Source organism: Erpetoichthys calabaricus, chromosome 1 (genome assembly GCF_900747795.2).
Source record: "Erpetoichthys calabaricus chromosome 1, fErpCal1.3, whole genome shotgun sequence".
Lineage (NCBI taxonomy): Eukaryota > Metazoa > Chordata > Cladistia > Polypteriformes > Polypteridae > Erpetoichthys > Erpetoichthys calabaricus.
Window position 1 is genome coordinate 173723675 of NC_041394.2, and position 22545 is coordinate 173746219.

The 22545-nt window shown below is 38.7% G+C and overlaps 1 protein-coding gene across 4 annotated transcripts in view; it reads right to left on the reverse strand.

Moving 5' to 3' along the window:
* Window positions 1–22545, reverse strand: part of LOC114656916 (dynein axonemal heavy chain 3-like) — a 139874-nt gene that overhangs the window by 29904 nt on the left and 87425 nt on the right. For all 4 annotated transcript variants that reach the window (XM_051920071.1, XM_051920068.1, XM_051920066.1 and 1 more), the window contains 18 exons: window positions 22363–22506; window positions 22127–22291; window positions 21008–21230; window positions 18603–18733; window positions 18011–18111; window positions 14039–14153; window positions 13457–13590; window positions 11793–11927; window positions 11200–11395; window positions 5014–5252; window positions 4124–4273; window positions 3578–3797; window positions 3129–3242; window positions 2815–2964; window positions 2066–2248; window positions 1630–1768; window positions 1239–1429; window positions 864–959 (listed from right to left, as the gene is read on the reverse strand). In XM_051920071.1, the coding sequence (XP_051776031.1) occupies window positions 864–959; window positions 1239–1429; window positions 1630–1768; window positions 2066–2248; window positions 2815–2964; window positions 3129–3242; window positions 3578–3797; window positions 4124–4273; window positions 5014–5252; window positions 11200–11395; window positions 11793–11927; window positions 13457–13590; window positions 14039–14153; window positions 18011–18111; window positions 18603–18733; window positions 21008–21230; window positions 22127–22291; window positions 22363–22506 (2826 nt within the window). The remainder of the gene's footprint in view (window positions 1–863; window positions 960–1238; window positions 1430–1629; window positions 1769–2065; window positions 2249–2814; window positions 2965–3128; window positions 3243–3577; window positions 3798–4123; window positions 4274–5013; window positions 5253–11199; window positions 11396–11792; window positions 11928–13456; window positions 13591–14038; window positions 14154–18010; window positions 18112–18602; window positions 18734–21007; window positions 21231–22126; window positions 22292–22362; window positions 22507–22545) is intronic.

Here is a 22545-nt window from a genome sequence, read left to right on the forward strand (position 1 = left end):
TATCCCACATGGAGAGCCCGATAAAGATTACAGCGAGCATCAAATTTGTATTCCAGACAGAAATCTTGTTAAAGCCAGTGGAAAATTTCAGCCTTGACTTGTACTGCTCGCATCTCAGTAAAGACTCTGCTGACTTTCAGGTTTGCTTTCTTAACAGAGAACCTGGTACAAAATTCACAAGCCTCTGAGATTAGGACTTGCTGATGCAAATGAAGAATCACTGAATGTTGATTAATGTGATTTAAGCATTTAAACCTTGTATGGTGAGCAAACAGAGAGATCATGGTATACACTGGTCATTTCTCTACTGTACTGTCTTTAAATATTCCACAACTTACCCTCCAGGATCATTAAATTTAAGACCATATTGTACCATATTGCACTTTTACACCTATCTCTTTAGCTGTCCTGTGTGTAGTAGTAAGGGGTTTATAAAATATTCAAAATATTTATTAGGAGCTGGGATTGTGAGAGAAAACTGGAGAAAATATTAGTAGAGAGTGCTGTCAGTTGGTGACCACCTAAGCTCTTTTTATTGAGGTTCTATTGCCATGTTTTGAGCCAGTCACTCTTGAAGCTGTTTACTCACAAAACATCAGTCTTGCCTGTTGCCACAGTTTTATTCTCTTCTTCAAAAAATAATTCCAAACAGTTTAAAGCCTTATATCTTGGCCACAATTGCTGTGTGTCAAAACATTTCAGAAGTAAAGGATTTGTGTACTAATACAGCTAATAATTACTGCATCATAGACATGCAAAAGCAGCAAATGCCAGCCTACAGTTGTGGAGAACTGCACCTATTGGGACCTGCTAAGATACTAAAGGTATGATTAAAGTGAACAAGTTAGAAATCAGTCAGGCACCTTTTCAATAAGATCCATTTGCTCTTCACTGTCAAATAGACCTGGGATATCTCCAGTGTTCAGAAGACTGCTAATGTCTTCTAGAAAGGACTCCTCCTACAACACAGACAATAAATGTTTTGTGTACTCAATATACAAATAGTACATCCAGTAATGTGTAAGGTGTCAGTGGCACAGCATTTACAGAACCGAAGTGACACATTACCTTACCCATTTATTTATACCAAATAACTCACTGACTGCGCCAGGACTTACCACTTTTGAATTTAATAAACCAAAAAGGACAGTTATAAATATAGTCTGTTTGCATTCAAGAAGGGAGACAGCACAGTATGATGATTCGTCATTCAGAGACCTATACAGACATAACCTAACCTTAATTTGGTGGTCAGCAAAAAAGAACACAGAGGGTGTGCCACTCAGTCCAGCCTTCCTCAGGACACGGCGGATGTCCTCTCTCCACTCTGAGATGCAGTATGACTTCTGAATGGTGATCTGAAACAGCTCCATTTCAGACACAAAAGCGGCCAGTCTTGTGGATGACTGCCGCCCGCTACCACCAATGCCTGAGAAACATGGACAGAAAGTTTATTGTATGCTATGCTTCCTCATACTGACAGTGCTCTGTATTTACCCAATCCCTGAACATAAAAGGTCACATGGTTAACTGACACCGTCCATCTCCAACAAAGACTGAAATCTCAATACATTTGACAATCGATACAGTGACTGGCTTCATGCTTGCTTTATCTCTGTCCTTTCTCACCAATCAGCAGTGCATGACTCCATGGTTGCTTGAAAATTCTGCAAAGTCGAGAAACATGCTCAATGGCAAACTGAAACATGACAAGGTCCATGGGAGTCTTGCTTAGTTTGTTCAGTTCTTCCAAATAGTGTTCCATGTTCTAGGGGAGAAGGCAAACAATTTTATCATCATTTAAGCACATCACCGTTAAGCAAAATGTCCCTGTGATATGTAGCATGACAAAGAAGTCAATCTCCCACTAAGTTCTAACAGATACTTCTCTTCTAACTGTACAGTGTGACAGAAAAGCTTCTCTCGTATAATGCGCTCTAAAACATATGGTCATTCTGATGCGCTGTACTTTCACAGTACATAACCTCTACCTTCACAACAGCATGACAGAGAAGCCACCTACTCTGAATGGCACCTTTGAAGGTATAGTATGCTAGGGACTCACCAGCTTAAGCTGTGCAGTGTCCAGAATTTCATTATAGAAGCGGCGAGTCTTATTTTCACTGCGGGGAGTCAAGTAGTCACCAAAAAAAAGGCCCCTCAAGTCCTGTGGCTGGACCTCCCTACCAATCACCATGTGACTAAACAAAGTGGACATCTTCTCTTTGAATTGGGCCTGTACAACACCCTAGAATGAAAGGAAGGAAGGTTAAGATTAGGTCAAAGTGCACAATAATACAAGACATGGAAGGATGACAATAGAATAACTAACATAGGGAAAGACCTGTAACTCTAGTTAAATCCAGGCCAAGGTTCAAGTCCTTGTTAAACTCCAAGATCAAACTGATCTCTACTTTATACAGCTGTTTAAATTTTGTGTAACAATCATAATCTTTCACATGGACTGCTGAGCAGCACTCATTTTTAAATAATTGCATTGTTTTTCTAAATGCAAAAAATTATATAAAGATTGGTAAATGATTATAGCATGAGCTTCGGGGGGGCATCAGACTTTGAAAACATGCTACACTGTCTGGCATGTGCTCAAATCACATAACATTTCTGCTTTTTGTTATTATTTTGTGTTTACACTATAGCTCTCATAAGACCATACAGACATCTTGTCAAACAGGTAAATTATTCTACACCCATATTACTTGTATGATACACAAAGAGCCATAATGAAGATCATGAGGAGGATTACAGACACAAATACATCTTAAAATGTCAGTTCTGAGACACATCACCACCAACCTTGACAATGCGGAAAAAAAGTTGTCGGTCCTTGTCATCTACCAATCGATCACAAAAGACACGATGAGTTTCATGGATCCACAGTCTCATCAACTTGCGAGCGCCTTCTGTTCCAGCTGATATCACATCTGATTTGAGAAGCAGAAGTCCCTAAAAAAGAGGAATTAACGAAGACTTGCAAACAAAAAAAATAAGAGTAAATCCCCCACTTGTAGGGCATAAGACTCAGTCTTTTCTCAGAAATCAATAGGTTGAAAACCCACAAGCATGATTCTCTCTCTGCATAAAGCCAAGCCCACCACATTGCATCCTACCTGTATTACCCGGGAGAAGTCCCTGAAGTTAAAGGTATAGTGTGACTTGGAAGGTGTTGGTAGGAAGGCTTGTGTCACTTGAGTGTAGAGTTCAGTAGTGGCCCACACTAAAATCTGCCAAGACATACACAATGAGTCCATCACAGGGAGCAGCAAGGATCAAAACAACGGAGGCTCACCATGCAACATGCTCACACTGGGATCAGGATTTGACAGCTATTGTTATTCCCAGTAATAAGGTTATGCCTATCCTACACATTTGTATGTCAGGAATTCCTAACCATGTAAATCTGAAAATAAGAGAGCAGGCCATTGCTGGTAATGAGTTATTTGAGTGACAGACTTAGTCTACTAAATCAAGTTCCAATTACAGAAATGGCATAGGGAAATAGACCTATGAAAATAACATTATAGAAAGGGAGAGACATTATCACGTTTAAGGCTAGTACCTTGGAGAATCGCTTTAGGGAGTTCTCAAACCCCTGACTGAAGTGCCAGTCCATCAGTGGCTGAAAGATAGTCTTCATTGTTTGCTCACTGAAGGTATTTATGGAAATGATATTGAAATGACGCAGCAGCCGAGGAGTTATTTCTTGCCTTCCACCACTACTAGGAGCTATTGCAGCAACAATGGACATGTCTTTGATGCTCAGTGAGCTGTTATCTTTCCTGTAACACAGGGAAAAATGTGTAAAATGGGCGTATTGCTGAAAAAGTTAGTAGAAGAATGGTAGCCTTCTGAACATATCTGCATATCTGAATTCCTAGATATAATGGTAATAAAACTGAAATGTGGTGGTGAGGTAAGCAATACACAACTTGTTATTAATAATGCTAAAGGCTGGTGATAAAGTATAATCATCTAGAGTTCAAGACCTTTCACCTTGAAGGACTTAGCAGACATGCCCATCATGACAACCATTCTGGTAATACAATATCTTCCTTATTTGGAATGGTGAGCGCAATTCCCCCAGTCTCATCCAATGTTTACCCACCTGTCCCAGAAGGTGCCATGCTCTATCAGCTGCCTTAACAGCTCAATAGGGGGCTGAGCTCCATAGCGCTCTTTAGTAGGCATGTTGAGGTCATCGACAAACAGAAGCACACGTTTACCAGATGGAGCGCCATACAGTCCTCTCCTTTTCCTACCGTACAAATATAATGAGAAAGAATAATTAATCAGATGAAACAAATATCAGATATAGAGCAAGAATGTCTAAAAATAAACAATGAACAGCATGAGAGAGTTAAAGAATAGAAGAAGAAAGAGTGAGCAAGAATAAGTGACAGAAAGGGTGGAATAACAGTAAAACAGGGAGGATGAAGGAAATATGTTATAAACGTAAGTGACAAAGAGAGTGAAAGTCAATGAGGGAGAAGGACAGAGATATGACGTACACACCCCAAGTAGGACTACTGAGCTCTCTCTGCACCACCTACACACGCTGAGGGTAGAGTTTATTCTCTCATTGCTGTATGATGTTCACTTATAACAGAAATTACCTCCCATGCTCACAATATCCATAATGAGAGCTGTAGAACCACACTCATTTCTCAGACAATTTTCATACACTTGCTAGGAGAACAAATGTTAAGACTTGCAATGCTTCCAAATCTAATAAACACTGCAGATTGATCCACAAATGCTACACACTTGATGAAGGTAACACTGACCATATCACCTCCAGATACCTGATGCAACCACCCTATAGCCACTTATGCTCACATATTCTACTCACTCTTTGAAGGCACAACAAAAACCAAGCATTAGGTCTTTTGATCACAATCCCACACTTGTTCTAGATTAGAAGTACACTTAAATGTGTATTAGTGATCAACTCACACAAGTGTTTTTTACACACTCATTAAGAAGCTCTAACTGTACCTTTCAAGCTTTTCCACGATAGCATCCTGTGCATAGCTCGCTGTGGTCAATGCTGAGAAGTTGACCTGTCCTATAACATACTGGTCAGCTGGGAGATGCTGTAGAAAACTAATGGTAATGGCTGATTTCCCAGTGCCTGTGGGTCCGACAAACATCAACGGCTTGCCCCGCAGAAGAAGTTTCTCCAAAAAATACTTTTGCACCAGAGCTTCCTCAGTAGACACAATGTAGTCACTAAGCTGTAAAAGAGTGGCAAGGCCAGTTAAGAAACAACCATGAATGACCAATTTAAATGCATGCCTACAATTCTTCAAAATGTTGATGTCACCAGCTCTTTGCTGTTTGCTGTACTATCAAATTGCAGGGAGCAGATGAGCAAATGTGCTATATAATTTTTTTATGTTTTATTTCCTTCTTTTTGCAATGATATGGAGTTGGGCAACATTTTTTATATTACTTTCATCTAATTGTCTACAATTATTACATTGTTGTTTTCTTTGTTTTATTCTATTAAACATTTGTTACAAAAATGAAATTCAGGTATGTTGCATGGGATATACTTTAATGACATGTACAGTATGTTTCTGAGGAGTATAACATTACCTGATTGTAATGGTGAATGGTGACAGATATGACTGCTAATGATTCTGAGCCTTTAGCAGAGCTGGACTTTTAAGAGAGGAGCCAATAATTGCAGGTAAATTTCATAAACATTTCTTTTATTGCATAATGCATGCTATGATCTACAGTATGTTAGTCAATGCCATTCACACAAGGAAGAATGCTGAGATACTGAATCAAGTTAACAATCATTTAGGGCTATAATTATAATCAACGTCTAACTCAGAAACATGAATTTTACTTAGCATAAAATTATAAAAAATAATCTTAAAAAATAAAGCCACAAGGCTCTGTAACCATTCTGGATGCAGACAGAAGGTGACTCCATCAATAACCATGTTGAATAAATACTCTCAAGCTTCCCAGAATGCCCTATACCAGGGGTAGGCAACGTCGGTCCTGGTGAGCCGCAGTGGCTACAGGTTTTCATTCCAACCCAATTGCTTAATTAGAAACCAATCATTGCCAATCTCAGACCTTATTTAATTTATGGCTTGTTAGTCTGTGCAATGTAAGGCTCTTATATCGTAGATTTTTTTTCCTTTCCAAGGATATCATCCAAATGATATGAAGCCTAAAACAGATCATTTTCAGTCTGTCACATTTTTCTATTAAGTGTTTTATTAAATCAAACAGTGCATGATGAACACACACAGATGTAATTGGAAAAAAGCTAGCTGGAGAACTGCTGGCTGCTTTGTCTTTTACATCTTATTGCTAATAAGGAGCAATTAAAACACTGAATGCAGCAGTTTAAGATTGAAATAAGCAATTAAGGTTGGAGAACCTTAACAAGCGAGACCACTAAAATGAAGCATCAAAATGTCACTTAAGCAATATGTGCTTCATCAGCAATAATTGAGTTCTCGTTAAGGAACTGGGTTGGAACAAAAACCTGCACATACTGTGGCACTCCAGGACCGACGTTGCCTACCCCTGCCCTATACCAAAGTGCCAATTCACAGGCCTAGGACAATGAGAATCCTAAAAAGACTAAACTGCCTCATGCCACAGTGCAGTTTCTGGTATAGCTGACTATACATCCTAAGATGCCATCTCAGAGACATCTTTTAACAAGAAATTGCTGCCACCAGGTAGTGTGGTTAATACACAATGGTTTACTGGTTACTCTGGCTGTCTTACACTCCTAGACTCCTGGGGTTTAAATCCTGACTCGGTCATTGTCTGAAGTTTGCAGTCCAGCCAAGACAATTTTCTCTGGAAATACAGGTGTTCCTTTTCATCCCAAAACTATGGTTAGATTAACGTGTGAGTTTAAATTGTCACCATGCACCTGGTAAAGCCAAAAAAAATATAGCTTTCCTGTCTTCATCTTGGCCATCCAGCCCTACATTGTTATAGGTGGACAGATGGGTTCTTGAAGCTATCAAGAGCAGTTCCATCCTTCTCGATCCTCTATATAAACACCAAGCTGATAAAAATTTAGCTTGATCTGTATGTAGAAATATACCCTCTGTGATGAGGAAATTGCAAAGACAACCAAGTGACACACAAAAGTGGCCTGTGTTTGCAGGGAATAAAGTAAGAAATGTCAGTTTAGATCTCAGACAATTAAAAATGGACTTCTAATTCAGCTCTTAAAATTACAGAAAAATATTTGAAAACAGACTGGCTCACGTAAGATAAATACAATGTAATATTGCTGAGTGGGGAGTCTTGGTGGTAGATACGCACCCTTTGATGTGGGCCCACAGCATACATTCACTGGTTCTGCTTGTGTAATGTCTGCCCTATGACAGTTCAGCATACAGTTTTACAATTATAAGGCTATAGTATATTAAATTTGTTTGTATACAGTATATACATACAGGGCTGGATCTAACATTTAGGCCAACTAGGTGGTCAACTATGGTAGCACAATTTGTGAGGTAGCATCTTTTTAAAGCTACAGACCCTGACTTACAAACACCCAGCCTCAATGCAACTGCCCAACTCCCATTAACCCTATTATATTGTTTCATATTATTTTCACATATTAGTGATGTTTTCTGATGAACTACACAAGCAATTCACAGGTGGTCCAAATTCTAGGGTGCACTGTACTTGGCAGTGGAAGTGCCGCTGCCTCACAATAAGGACACCAGGGTTTGTGTCCTGGGTCCTCCCTGCATGGAGTTTGTATGTCCTCCCCGTGTTTTGGTGGATTTCCTCCAGTGCTCCGGCCTTCCTCCCACAGTCCAAAGCTATGCAGGTTAGGTGGCATGCCAATGTTAAATTGACTCCAGTGTGTGTTTGGTGTGTGGGTGTTCACCCTGCTATGTTAGTTAGGACAGGCTTCAGCACCTCCTGGGACACTGATCTGGATTAAGCGGGCTAGAAAATAACATGATCATACATAGATCTGATCAATAACAGAGGCTGCCTTTTTATCCTCTGATTGTAATGAGCATGGCTATAGTTATACATCCAACCAACCAGCCATAATATAATTCACTCATCCAGTTCAGATCAACATTTAATGTATTAGCACATAATTGTGGGGGAACACATTTACAAGAGATAAATCAGATTACTTAATATCTGAAATGGAATCAGCAAACACTACATTGATGTAATTCGTTGTGTTTTTTACAATCAAACTAATGTTCATTGTTATAACTCAAATGTGGTGAAAAGCACAAATGACAGATGTTTAAACAGCACAGGAATGAATGGCACAATTCAGTGGCAAATTCTGGATTAGTACACAGGAATAAATAACAGCAAAATCTGATCAGTTATGTGGTGCAGCTTAAATGTTACAATAGAACAAAGGTATTTTTGCATGACTTATTAAAAAATGTATAATGATCATAAATTGATTAGTTTAACAATAATAATCATACATTTTATAAAGATGATCTTATAGTGGCAATAAAACTAAAATTAAAATAAAATGAAAGCATCAGAAGTTTATGAAATTTTAATTTTTTTTTTATTTGACTTGCCCAATAAATATTACTTGTCTGGAAGTGTTATTAACCAGCTCATTCCTTTGCCATACACTGATGCAACCTCACAGCAACAAGGGTCTTAAACCTGATAAGATAATTTTCTGACAGACCCAATTTGAAAAGTGTACTGCTATAAAAGCAGATGTAAAGAGTTTGTGTAAATGAAAATATCTTGAATTACTTTAGTATTCACAAAGTCACATGACAATGACTTACATTTTTTTTAGTATAGGTTTTAAGTAGTGTTTATTTTCAGTTAATGGACTAAATGGATTAATTTAGTATGTGCATGTGGTAAGATAAGTTGCATAGTCCACAATGATCACATCATTGTTTATAAACTCTATGCTGAAATCCTGTTAAGCCAATAAAATCCCCTCTATTCATATGTTTTTTGTAAATTAGAAGTATAGCAATTTTAGGCTTTCAAATTTTTGTTCTGTATCCAATAACACTATTGTTAATACATTAAAAACCAATTAAAAGACATTAATTGTATATAAGAAAAATGAAAATGCACACGATAACACTTATTCAAACTCCCCCAGATTTGATATTTGAGGAGAAGGGGTGGTGGTGAATAAAGTAATATCCCCTTTAGTTTTACCTAGTGAGAGTTTAATTTAAGAGCAAAAAACGTTGGTACTTGGAAACATTTAAATTCCTGGGGAACAGTATATCAAGAAAAAAGAAAGGTCAAGAAAGCCTGCTGTATATTATATTATCCATTTTCAAACCTACTTTATCCTGAGCAGGGTCACAAGGAAACAACATCCTGTCCCAGCATTCTTTGGGTGCAAGGCAGTAACAATCGCTGGACAGGGCACCAATCATTGCAGGGCAAACACACACACACACGGCTCAGATTAGCATCGCCAGTCCACTTAATCTGCATGTTTTTGGAAGGAAACCGGACCACCAATGGCAAACCCATGTGAACATCATGCAAACTCCACACAGAGAAGACCTGGGACGTGAACCCAGTTCTTTTTACTGTGAGGTAGCAGTGCTACCACTGCATCAGCATACAATGAATGTTTTATTCTATTCTATGTTTTAGTGATTTTAATCCTTTATTTGCTATGTACAATTTCTTATATTAGGAATTTACCATTTTTTCACATATACCAGCTTCAGAGAGTTTTTGGGGTCAGAGTGCAGAGTCAGTTGTTTGTACAGTGCCCCTGGAGCAATTGCAGGTTAAGGGTCTTGCTCAACGGCCCATCGGAGTAGCATTCCTTCTGTCACTGCCAGGATTCAAATCAGCAACTTTCAAGTTAGACAGCCCAGATCCTTTAGTCAGGAACATTATATGAAGATTTTAGGTCATGCAACAAGTGAAAGGCAGGAATTGTACCAAGAAAGGCCTTTGTAGTCCTAAAGCTGAGTGCAGTCTCACCACTTCATTTTCTCCAGATTAGGATGACCTGCCCTAAAGTGCTCTTGAGCAATGCAGTGGGCTTAAGGTGCTTTACATGCTGCCAGGAAGTCCTTTTTCCCCCTTAAGTGATTCCACAAATGTCATCTCTGTCTTCACTGAATTTCTTTTCCTTGCTAGTAACATGAATAACAAATAGTGGAAAGCACTAAAGTACCACTTTCTGTTAAATAATTCTGATTAGGTATAATACTTGTACCCTACCCCTAGTTAGGTCAATTTAAACCATTTGAGAAATCATCTCAAGGTCATCACGCTAGAACAGTCATCCACAACAAAGTTTAGACACCTGGGCAAGTGGTACAAGTAAAAGAAGAGTGAGAGGTACAGTCTTGGCTATAAGAATTCCATATGTTGTTTTAATAATAACACGTACATTTCCTTACCTTTTGGTTGACAGTTTATAAGGAGCTGTATTACAGCCAGTTAAAGGCATTTAGCCAGTTTTGGCCATTTCCCTGACACTAGTTGCTTCATCATTTCTAGAGGTGCTCCAAGCTGAAGCCTTAGCCCAGCAGATATATTGACTGCTGGCCATATTGCCCGAAGGAGACAATATGGAGTGACAGTTTACAAAATCCTAATGGTTTAGAATTGTGCAGAAGTACTGCACAAAAATATAACCAGCAGTGTAAAATTTCATCTTGCATACAGCACTTCCTTCCTGCTTTTTGAAGAATAGATTTCAGTATAATTTACTTACAGTTATTAAAAGCAGGAACAGTATTTTTCTATAAAAATCTGGACATCTCCCACTCAAAGTAATTCTATACAGTTGTATAAATGGCCCTGTTTGGAAAGACCCAAATCGATATCATCATATCAAATCGCAAGCAAAAAAAAATTAGCTTCTTCCTCAATACAAAACTGAAAAGACATTCAATATGCTATGGTAGCCATTTCAACAGCTAAGCAAGCTTTGATAAAGCTACCTATGAGACAATTGTGTAGCACATCTCGTATCTAGTCTTTGAGCAATAGAATACGGGTCTGCCTTTAGAACCTGACCCAAAATCTGAAGTTAATAAGCTCATTTTATGGAAGCCTGACACACTTGGTAGTCAGAGGTCTCATTTTCAGATGTATTCTGGAATTTGAATACAAAACTTTAACTGCTGACAATCTGGATTTTTCCCTCAGCTTGGCTCTCTCACTCCACAGTATTGACTGTACCTTCACATTGTCTTCAATGACGCTTGGGAGAATTAGGTCCTTCCACAGGTGCCAGGCTGGAAAGTTTCGCTTTAGGAACACGTAACTGTAGATGCCTTCCCGCCTTGGTATATGTAGTGCCCGAGGGAACTTTAGATCTTTGGGCCTCGGGAATGTGGACTCTGGGTCACACAATCTTTTGAAGAATTCGGCAAAACTACAGAAAGAAAAAACAAGTACAGCCTATAACAAAAAAGCACAAACTTTGATGTGCAACATTGAAAACTTCTTAGTTCAATTTCAGTCAATTTAAATTTAAATTGGTGAAAGGGGCAAAGTCCATTGTTAGACATTGTCACAAACACTCATTTGTACTGGGACAAATTAGCAATACCAATCATCTTAACACATTTATTTTTCATTAAGATGAGTTTGATATTAAACACCACATTCTTAAGTGTGTGCAAAGTCAATCTACAAATCCTCAAAACCTCATCAGTCTAAGGTTCTCCTCCCCAAATCATAAGCTGAAAGTCTCCAGATGAAGATCTTTCTTTAGTAACTCAGTTAGGACAATGCTCATACAGTAAGCTGTTTGGGTATATTTTACTTACCGCTGCTTTGAATGGAAATCCAAAAATCCACCAACCGACCAAACAACAGAGAAGAACCCAAAGGCCACAATCAAGCTGGTTTGAAAGTTTTTGTCACTGTTGTTGTCTTCCTTTTTTACTTCTGAGTCCAAGGAGCTGCATATCAAATAAACCATGTAAAAAGCTATAAAGTCCTCCTGAATAAAGAAGGCACCTTGATACAGCTCAGTCTGACCTATTGTTCCTAATTGTTCCTCCATTCTTGTGTGTACAAGTATGTGTTGTACTGGCAGGAAGAGTGGCCTTGTGGATAAGTTCTAAACTAAGGCTTCATTCACACCACTACATTTTGCTTTAAAAAGGAAGATATTAGTCTCCGTTTTTGCATATTACCCACATTACCCCAGTATTTCAACCCCTAAAAAGAGAGACTTCTGAAAACGCTCTCCAGAGCCACATACTTCTGAAAATGCAGCCCCAGCATTGTAATGAGGATAGCTAAAAATGTAGATTTCATACTCTGATTTGTTTGTGCTTTTCATGTGGCCCTTACCTGATTTGAACCTGCTCTTTGCAACATCTTATTCCCCAATTGATTACCCTTCACAGAAGAAAAACAATATAGCAGAGGTGTTTTCCATGGTGCTTGTTGTGTTGCTTACCTGTATGCATCTAAATTGCGTTTTGTACAGTTTGAATGCAACATACATGCATAAAAGGAAAATAACTTACCAATTGCTACAGAGATAAAATACTGTGGCCGGGCAGCATTACCATCCTTTCAGGGATCACCGGCTTTGGATAAGATGTTTATGCTGCATGAATGCCCTTTGTAGGCAGACGAATAAGTCATATTCATTTTGAGTCGTTTTGGTGTAAACAGAGATACTTTTGTAAATGATCTTAAAATGCTAGTACAGATGGAGATCATTTTTGCTTAAAAATGCTATTTTGAAATGAAAACCCAGTAGTGTGGATATAGCCTAAGCCACAAGTTTGCTAATTCAAACAATGACATATTGTTTGACTTTCAGCAAGTTAGTTCACCTCTCTGTGCACTGAAGACAGACATTATATTCTACTACTACTACTACTACTACTATTACTACTACTACTACTACTACTACTATTACTACAAGAAAGCTCTGAAGTAAAGTGTCTTAGGTTGATCACTATAGAAAGTCACAACACAAAATGAATGTGGGTTGTTCATTGTAGATCTTGTCAGTATACAGACAAGGCTGCTCAGTCCTTACGTTCCATAAGTTTATTACTGGGCTCAGCACCTATGATAGTGTGCCAGGCTAACAGTATCACCTGCTGAATAAGTACTACTCTTATGGGAACATAGTCTGGAATACACACCTGTTGTAGTAAAGATTAATGTAAGCCTTTGTATTTGTGAACTAATTCAATCACTTATTCATTTTCCAAATTTTCAAAGTTCACAGTTTGGGGGTGGCATTGCATTAGAGGATAGTAGCTGTTTGTGTGGACAATTCAATGTTGACATCCTTAATGTTCAGTGGATCCGACTTTAACTCTCTGTGTGGAGGTGGAGTAGCATAAATTTGAGGTCAAATTTCGGGTGTGACTTTCTTATTTGGAAGGTGACCTGACCAACCGATAGAAGTGCTAGCTGCAAATGGTTCCATCCCTTTCAAGGTCACAGCATCATCTCCTACCTGAGATCAGCCAGCAGGCATTCATAGAGCTGCATCATTGTCACAGCAAGATGCAGCATAGACGAGGGCACCACAGTATGACAGTTCTTCTGTACAAAAGCCAAGCAAGGAGGCAGGAGCCATTCACACAACAACTGCATACAAGAAAGGAACAAAACATTGCAGTTACAAAATGATCAGAGTAAATGCTAAAATCACAAGTGGCAGTGCTAGTAATGGGACAAGGATAGAGTTGAAATTATACACAGATTCCAGCAAGAGAAAAGGTCTTGTCAGCACATCTTATCAATTCAAAATAATATATGTAATAAAAAATATTCCAAACTAAAAAGCCCCTCAAATACACACCACCTATATTGAGAAACATCTTTCAGGTACCCCAAAGCTAGACTGGGAAATAACTAGTTTCTTAATCTGGAAACAGGTCATTATTGTCACATGTGCAGATTACAGTGAAATTCTTACTTTCATGTGATAATCAATATGCAACATGTCATCACCTCCAGAAGAACAGTGAAATGTGCTCCTTGGTAAATTTTACTCCATATGTGGTCACAGGTGAAGGTGTACTTCACCACCTACCTTAAGCAGCTGTTTCTGTTCAGAAGTGATAAAATCTGGAAGCTTTGTTTCCATCCAACAGTGAAATAGTGGTTTCCAGCCTAGATCCATAGGCTCCATGTAAATCATTCCACACCTGGGAAACACAGGGAAAGCAGATGTGAATTTTGCCCATTTGTAGACGCAATACAAATGATCCCCGCCACCCCCATACCCCCCTCCCAAAGAATGTACATTTTTCAGCTTGAAAACAGGGTTTCTCTTTTATTAGTTATTTCTAATTCATACAGTAATAGGCAACATTTATACTGCAAATTGTGACAAATAGAACTAGTCTAGTGTTGAACACTTCAGCTCATGCTGCTGCCTAGAAACATAATATTAAAAGGCATTTTTTGCAAAAAATAAACTCATTTCTGAACAGAAAGGCACCCAGTTCAAGCTTCTTTTGTAGAAAAACTACTCAGTCCCTCTGTCTAGCCAATCAGTACAGGTCCCTTTCTCCCTCCTTAGTGTCAAACCTCTCGTACAACTCATGATACGCCTTTTCTTTAGCCTTCGCCACCTCTCTCTTCACCTTGCGCCTTATCTCCTTGTACTCTTGTCTATTTTCTGCATCTCTCTGACTATCCCACTTTTTCTTTGCCATCCTCTTCCTCTGTATACTCTCTTGTATTTCCCCATTCCACCACCAGGTTTCCTTTTCCTCCTTCCTCTGTCCAGATGTCACGCCAAGCACCCCTCTTGCTGTCACCCTTACTACTTCTGCTGTAGTTTCCCAACTGTCTGGTAATTCTTCACTACCACACAGTGCCTGTCTCACCTTCTCCCTAAACTCAACCTTGCAGTCTTCCTTTTTCAACTTCCACCATTTGATCCTTGGCTCTGCCCTCGCTCTCTTCCTCTTCTTGATCTTCAACGTCATCCTACAGACCACCATCCTATGCTGCTTAACTACACTTTCCCCTGCCACTACTTTGCAGTCTTCAATCTCCTTCAAATCGACTCTTCTGCATAGGATGTAATCTACCTGTGTGCATCTTCCTCCACTCTTGTACATAACCCTATGTTCCTCCCTCTTCTTAAAATACGTATTCACCACAGCCATGTCCATCCTTTTGGCAAAATTCACTATCCTCTGACCTTCTTCATTCTTCTCCTTGACACCATATCTACCCATCACCTCCTCGTCTGTTGTCTGCATATTGATTTGGCAAAATTTTACACCGGATGCCCTTCCTGACGTAACCCTCCCCATTTATTCAGGCTTGGGATCGACACAAAGAAACACACTGGTCTGTGCATCCCCTGTGGCTGGGTTAATACATAACTCAATATCTGCACAAATTATCACAGGAATGACGGCATTTTTAGACATACTGAAGAAGAACTTTACTAAGGCTGGTTTGACAACTTCAATATTCCAGAAGAGGTCATACAGTTTTCTTAGAACCCTTTTACGACTAATTTGAAAGTAGAGATTGCAATAAAATAAGCTCACATTTCTTAAAGTAGATGTGCTGCAATTAGAACTGATAGGCATACAAGCCTCATACGAACTGAAGCAGGTACATTGATCTGTCGGATCTGTTCAGTTTTGGAGAGGAGTGAACCAGATCCAATTCACAAACACCCAAAGGTAGGTATTTTTTCTTCTAATTATGGCCACTTGCGAGTGAAGCTTTTCACATATCTCAGCTTTAAAATAGAAATCTCCATTATTGTCTGCAGATTGCTCTCACTTCGTTTGAAAAATAAATATACATCTCTTGTTAAGATAAGTAAGTGCAATTTTTGTCACTAGAAAACAAACAGGGCACTGGTCATTAGACGTGTAACTTAACATAAACAAAATAAAGAAGTGAAAAAAAAGAATGAAAGTCAATTGAGATAGGCCATTTACATGATTTGTGGTCCTGTGGATATGTGTGCTTTGTTTCCATAAAATGAAAAATGATTGCAGTCAATGTAACATATACGATTATGACAAATTTATCAGAAAGTAGTATATACAGGACTTGACATTCTAGTGAATTGCTATGCTGAGAAAAGGGAATAATAATTTGGATCTCTTGAGAAGGGAGTTGAAACCCTGGTGAAATGTCTTAAATAGTAAAGATTATTGGGAAGAAGCAGACAGCTGTTGAAGCTACCAAGCAGAGAAGACATAAATTTGGGAATGAGGCATATTTGAAGGAACATGAGCCTATCCAAAGGAAGTGCCGATGTGAAGGATCTACTAAGGCCACTAATGGGTTTTATTATCCAAAACTGTTGTGAGTGCTATATTGAATGGAATGGCATCCCAGCCAGAATGGTTCCTTGACAGGGAGGGAGGCTGTAATGTAAGGCACATGTAGGACGAGTGCCTAGCCAGGACAGGAGGACTATTTGGAAGGGCAGAAAGTAACACAATGGAAGCATTCTACTGGTGGTACTCCCATATGGATACCAGCAGGGCAGGATGGGAATTGAAGTCCCATGAAAAAAACCTGTCAGGGATCTTGGGTGCCACCAGGGAGACTGCAGGGAATCTTTATATCCTCTTTGAAGGGCTTCCACCCAACCGAAAGTGTTTCCTGTGTGCAGTGCTATGGCACCAGAAGTCTTCCTGGGTCTGACATAAAAGAAGATGAGTTTCCTGTATGAGTAGTCAGAGTCAGAAGGAGAGTAGATGAGACCATGTGGGAGGTGTGGAAGGAGACAAGAGAACATAATGTATTATAATGATGTGGAAAATGATTTAGAGGCCTGTGAAGGTATTATAAAATAAATATATCTTCTGTTTGAACCCTGGATGGTGCCATGCAGTTGCATAACAAGGTTTAGGGGCTCAGTGATGCCCCCTTCTGGTCACACTGTATATTATGTTTAATTTGTCCACAAATCGTGCTTTATGCTTATGACTCATCAAGAGAAATCAAATTAATAAATATTACACCAGTAGAATTTTTTTTTTTGGTACTGATCCATAAAACCAAGACTATTTAGTGAAACTTGCATTTCCATCACAAGATTGGGCATGAATATCCAGCTCTCTCCTGAATAAAAACATTTATGTTAGCCCAAAATAAAATGTCTAGTTCATCAAGGGTCAGTGATCAGAATGGTCATGGAAATCTAGGTTTAATTTAGGTCCATAATAATCAATAGCAAATGTATTATCATTTGCAGATGCCTACCAGTTGATTGTGATTAGATACAAGGTTAATCATCTTCATTTGCACAAATTGAGGTCATTTGTCATATTAAGATGCCCTCTTGCTATTGAAAGCTTTCATTTATTGAGTTACATGTTCAAAGTTCAGTGAGCTGTGTGATTACATGCAGATGTCCACTTTTTACTGTTTTCCAGCAAGGTCCGACTTCTGGTTCTCTACCTTTAGGGTTAACAGACTGTGTTTAAATGACAGATTTAGGCATCTACTTGCTGAGGCTGGTGAAGGAGATCTTTTCAGAATTGTTATTTTCAATGTCGCCACTACCAAAGAATATTCATTAGCTGATATATTGTATCTGTTGCTTCTGGATAGGGCAAATCTAACCTAATTCACCTTTATCAAAATAACCAGTCCATGGTCAATAATACTTTCAAATGTTGTAGTCTTGCAATAAGGAGATACACATCTACTTGTTGTGGCCAGAAAGGGCTGTCCCAGGCCAGTCATTCTCAAATCATTTAAACTTGCCTTAGTACCACCAGCTAACAGAATGACTAATCAACACAATTATATGGAGATGTTTATCTGTTGCTGGTGGCAACTAAGACGACATAGTCTAGTACCACTATACTCAATAAAAATAGCAGGTAATATTTGGTTAAATACAGAAACATATCTATGAAAGAGGTTCAGTGAAAACTTTTCAAAAATCTATCCAAAATCACCCTGAGTAATTCTATTCATGTGACCATTTGATGCTCTGTGGGTTTCTTTGGATTCATCATGTTAAAAGCTACAGTAAACATCAATCTGGTCAAGTCTGGATACTAACCTGCTGACAGTAGCTGGTGAGGCTTGCTCAAGATCCAGCACTTCAAAGATAATATTTTGCTGGGGGCTCATCTGAATGATCTCTCCACTCATAAGGCAAAGCTATAAAATATACATCAAGCAAGGGCTCAGTTTTGTCATTGCTTTGCACGGGCAAGTATATTTCACTTAGTCAATTAATGGCTCAGTAACACCAAATCAAAACTCTGAAGGCCACTTACTGGGAGGCAACTGTTTTCATAAAGAACAAATTCCCAGGAAAAACAATCACTGCCTGGCCATGATTATTCAAGACCGAAGGAAGGTCTCAGAGGGAACACTGGCCTCAGTTCCCTGACATTTTGTTTTTAACAGGCAAAAAAACAATTATTTCTCAACCTTTGCTTAGCTCTTGGCACGCTCCATTGTCATGGAAGCAAAAGTTACTTGAGCAAAGGTAATTAGAAAACATTGCTATGAAGATCTGCGTCATTGTGGAAGACAGTTTGTTTAATTTCTTTTTATATTGTTCAAACTCTGAGCCCAGATACAATATAACCACTTGACTTCATCTAAATGTAGCCTTATCAGTATCAGCCCTGCTGAAGACCAACCTTCTTGTTGTCATCAAGGACAGTATTCAAATTCTCCACCCAAACAGCATCGACTGGGCCATCAAACACAACCCATTTCCTTTCTGCAGTCCAGCTGCTGGCATGCTCACGGAAAACAGTTGCCAAGACTCCTGCAAAGGCAAATAAGCACAGTAACTTTCAAATGGACAACTACTGCCTTCTTTCTTTACAAATGGGTTATGACTATCAGTCAAGTTAACCTGTGCTTAATATACATCTTTCTTTATCAAGCAGTTAAGCAGATAATTAGTTCACTTTGATATTCAATCCATATTTCAATAAAACACAGGTTTAATGACAATAAACTGTAACCTGACTGATATGACCCTACAACAAATATTTCACTTAAAATACACTCACATAAGCAATTCAGTAGCAAGATATCAAAAAGTGCCGTCAAAAAAACAGCCACACACATACACCCAAACATCCATCAAACTAAAAAGAAAATGCACATCCTCCTCACACTTACCTACATTAGGAAGTCATATGACAAAAAAGACCCCAAAAGAGTTTTCATATACACTGAAACAACTGGCAAAGTTTAGCAAGATCAGGTAAGCTATTTTACAATAACATTAATGTTTCTAAGCAAGATGTTAACATGTAGGTATACAAAGGTGGCACTGTAGTTGCTATTAAAGATAAATACCCAAAAGCAGGGTGTCATTGGCTTGTACTGCCCTGGCAATCTATTGTCAACTTAACGGCTGTCAGGCAAGAATATTTGCTTCTGCTAAACCATAAGCTTGCTGTTGGAGAGAAGCTGGTATGGGAATGTTCAGGCTACAGAAAACTTCAGTATTGATTGGGTTATTATGCAATTCCCAGTATAAGGTATGATTATTCATGCAGCAAAATATTGTTCTGAGATTTTGCAAATAAGAAAGACATAAGTTTTGAGGTAAAGTATTTGTACTCACTGATTGTGGTGCCAGAGACTGGTGATATGTTGAGTGATGATTAGCACATATAAGTAAGAATTCACTGTACTCTGTACATGTGACAATATTGGCTGTACAAATTCTATGAACATATGAATTCTTGCCAAATTCTAAAAAATTCTAGAATAACTGGCTGTAGAGAGAATTACATTTTTTCAGGTTAAGATAATAGTAGTACTAGGGTCACTACAAGTTAAGATAATATAAGACATTGAGCGGTGGATTACAATTTAAGATGAGTCGTTTGTGCAAGTAATATAGCATTGGATACCACAATAGAATTTAACTTGGGAAATGTTCGCCCATTTGGTGTTAGTCCAAATATTGAATTGTATAGCCAAGGGTCTTGTGAGCCTTATTTCTCAGTAGCTGGTGTAAGAGGTACACAGACATTTCTTTCGGAGAACAACAACACTTTACTTCAATGCTTCCATTTCCATTTCCCAGACTTAATTCACCCTCTCCACTTTTTCCTAGGCTCGCTACCCAATCAGGTACAGTTGTAAATGTATGTAATAAAAGGTTGTATCAACATAAGAGCAATAACAATAAATAAGTAATAACATATGATAATTAATACAAACGCAGTGCTCTCAAATTATAAAGTAAGCAATAACTTAAGTTACATTCTACACCATTAAGGGGTCAGGAATTTGGATGCCAATTTAGGCCATTGGCCTATCTGACAATATCTTTTCAGCTCATAGGTTAGAGCAGGTTTTCAGCTTTTCTGTTGTTCAATATTTTCAATTTTATCCGATTATCATCCTTGTATCTCCTCAAGTAAATGGTGGTAGCGTTGAGATTGTATCGACTAGTTTTGGGGTCTAGAAGACTATGACAGTGTTTTAGGTATGAGAAGTAATGTCTGGTTTTATTTGATTCATCACGTGCAAAGTCTGGAAATTTTGGAGCACTTCTAAGAGAAAGCCAGTCAGTGACAGCTCATCATGATCAGAGCCTTGCAATGTGTTGACTACTTCTAAAATGGCCTGGCAGCATGCAGTCTTAGTGCATAAGTGACGGCATTAGGATGCAGAGCACGTAGAAGCAAATTTACCAAGCTGGCGCTAATCAGAGCAGCCTTAACCCTCGAGGGAGTTCCTGCCAAAAAGAGCTGTACTGTCCAACTGCTAGTGATACATCAACAGGAATACAAAGTATTTTCTGTCCATTAAATATAGATATTGTCTGTGCTGGAAATGTCCAGCAATGTAAAAAAAGGAATAACTGGGAATAAATATTTCCAACTACTGTATGGCATACAAACGTTCAGTATAAAGGAAGGTGGGGTGACCAATATAACTATTCAACTACCTCACTAAAGAGAATACTGCTCAAACCAAATAAAGATAATTACTTCTTAAATGCCCAATTAGCTGAAGAAAGCAATGCTGAAATCTAGAGGTTGATGAATATAAATTATTTTATTGCACTAACCATCAGTCCACTCATGAGAAACTGGATCAAAACTGCCATAAAGCTGTCCCATGCTGAGAGACTTGGGGTTTATGGTGACACTGTCTACGCGTTTTTCCTCCATCCGCGCACGACTTTCTAGTAGCCCCAGCACTTGGGCCAGCACATGCAAAGCTGTGCTCTTCCCTCCCAAGGGTCCTCCAACCAACATAAAGCCATGACGGACCAGCATCATCTCATAGATCTGTCCAGAGAGAAAAGACCAGAGACAGGACAGGATTTACCATTTTTTAATTGTTCAACAACAACATTTATTTATATATATATATATATATATATATATATATATATATATATATATATATATATATATATATATATATATATATAAGCTGGCCAACCACAAGCATTATCTGGTAGGTAACCACCCATACAATCAGATTGTGACACAGACTACGAATGCCGTGAATATATATATATATATAGCACGTTTTCATACAAATGATGTAGCTCAAAGTGGTTTACAAGATGAAGAAAAGTTTATATAAAAAAAATAAAAATCTAAAAATAAGATTAGGCAATACTAAGTAACAACGAATAAAGTAAGGACCGATGGCCAGGAGGACAGAAAAAACAAAAAAAAAACTCCAGAGTGCGAGAGAAAAAAAAATCTGCAGGGGTTCCATGGCCACGAGACCTCCCAGCCCCCGCTGGGGAATATAATCTTTAGTAATTTTGAACAGATTGTCAAATGATGAAGAGTGCTGCAAGTTGATTTGTTAACCTAATACTGTGGGCAAATCAAGCCCAACTTTTTTGGTCTGCTCTAAGTCTTTCAGACATAGGGTGAGAAGTGATGCCTGGTGCCCATCCTGAAGCAGGCTTTCTAGGAGTGGTCCCAAACTCAGATGGGCTAGTTTTAGGACAGACAAGGCCACCAGAAATAATACCAGAATTAAGTCTCTGATTTGCCTACAGTACATGACTTAAGTGGCAAGAACCAGCTCAATAAAGTGTCCCTGACTATCTTGCAAAAAAAAAAAGGCTCCATGTACTGTAACTAGTACAAAAGGGTTTGCTAACATCCCAGGATTCCTTTGGAGTGGGAGCAGGTGACAAAATGCTGGGCTGCATACTCACCTGGATAACTTTGTTGATGAACCAAGGTACTGGCTGCAGATCCCATTGCTGACAGATCTCAACTGCTGCAGTCTCCATGACTGAGTGGTCTGCTTTGGGAAGTTGCACCCCAGGAAACAGGTCTGAAATGATGCTTTGGAACAGCAGTAAGTCCTGAGACAGGAACTGTGGGGAAAACAAAGAATCAGCCATAGCATGAACTATAGACTATCCCTATCCACCTTTTCTGTTCCTACCTTGGGTAAATTGACATCCATGATAGACCTAAGCATGAGTCTGTCCTCTTGCACATCAGGCATGCTGACCTTCAAGTTCCCAGCAGCAGTTAGTACAGATTTGACAGCTCTCATTCCATAGTCATAATGATGCTGTGAGGACAGCTGAGAATGAGTAGACATTAGTGTCACTCAGTTGTAGCT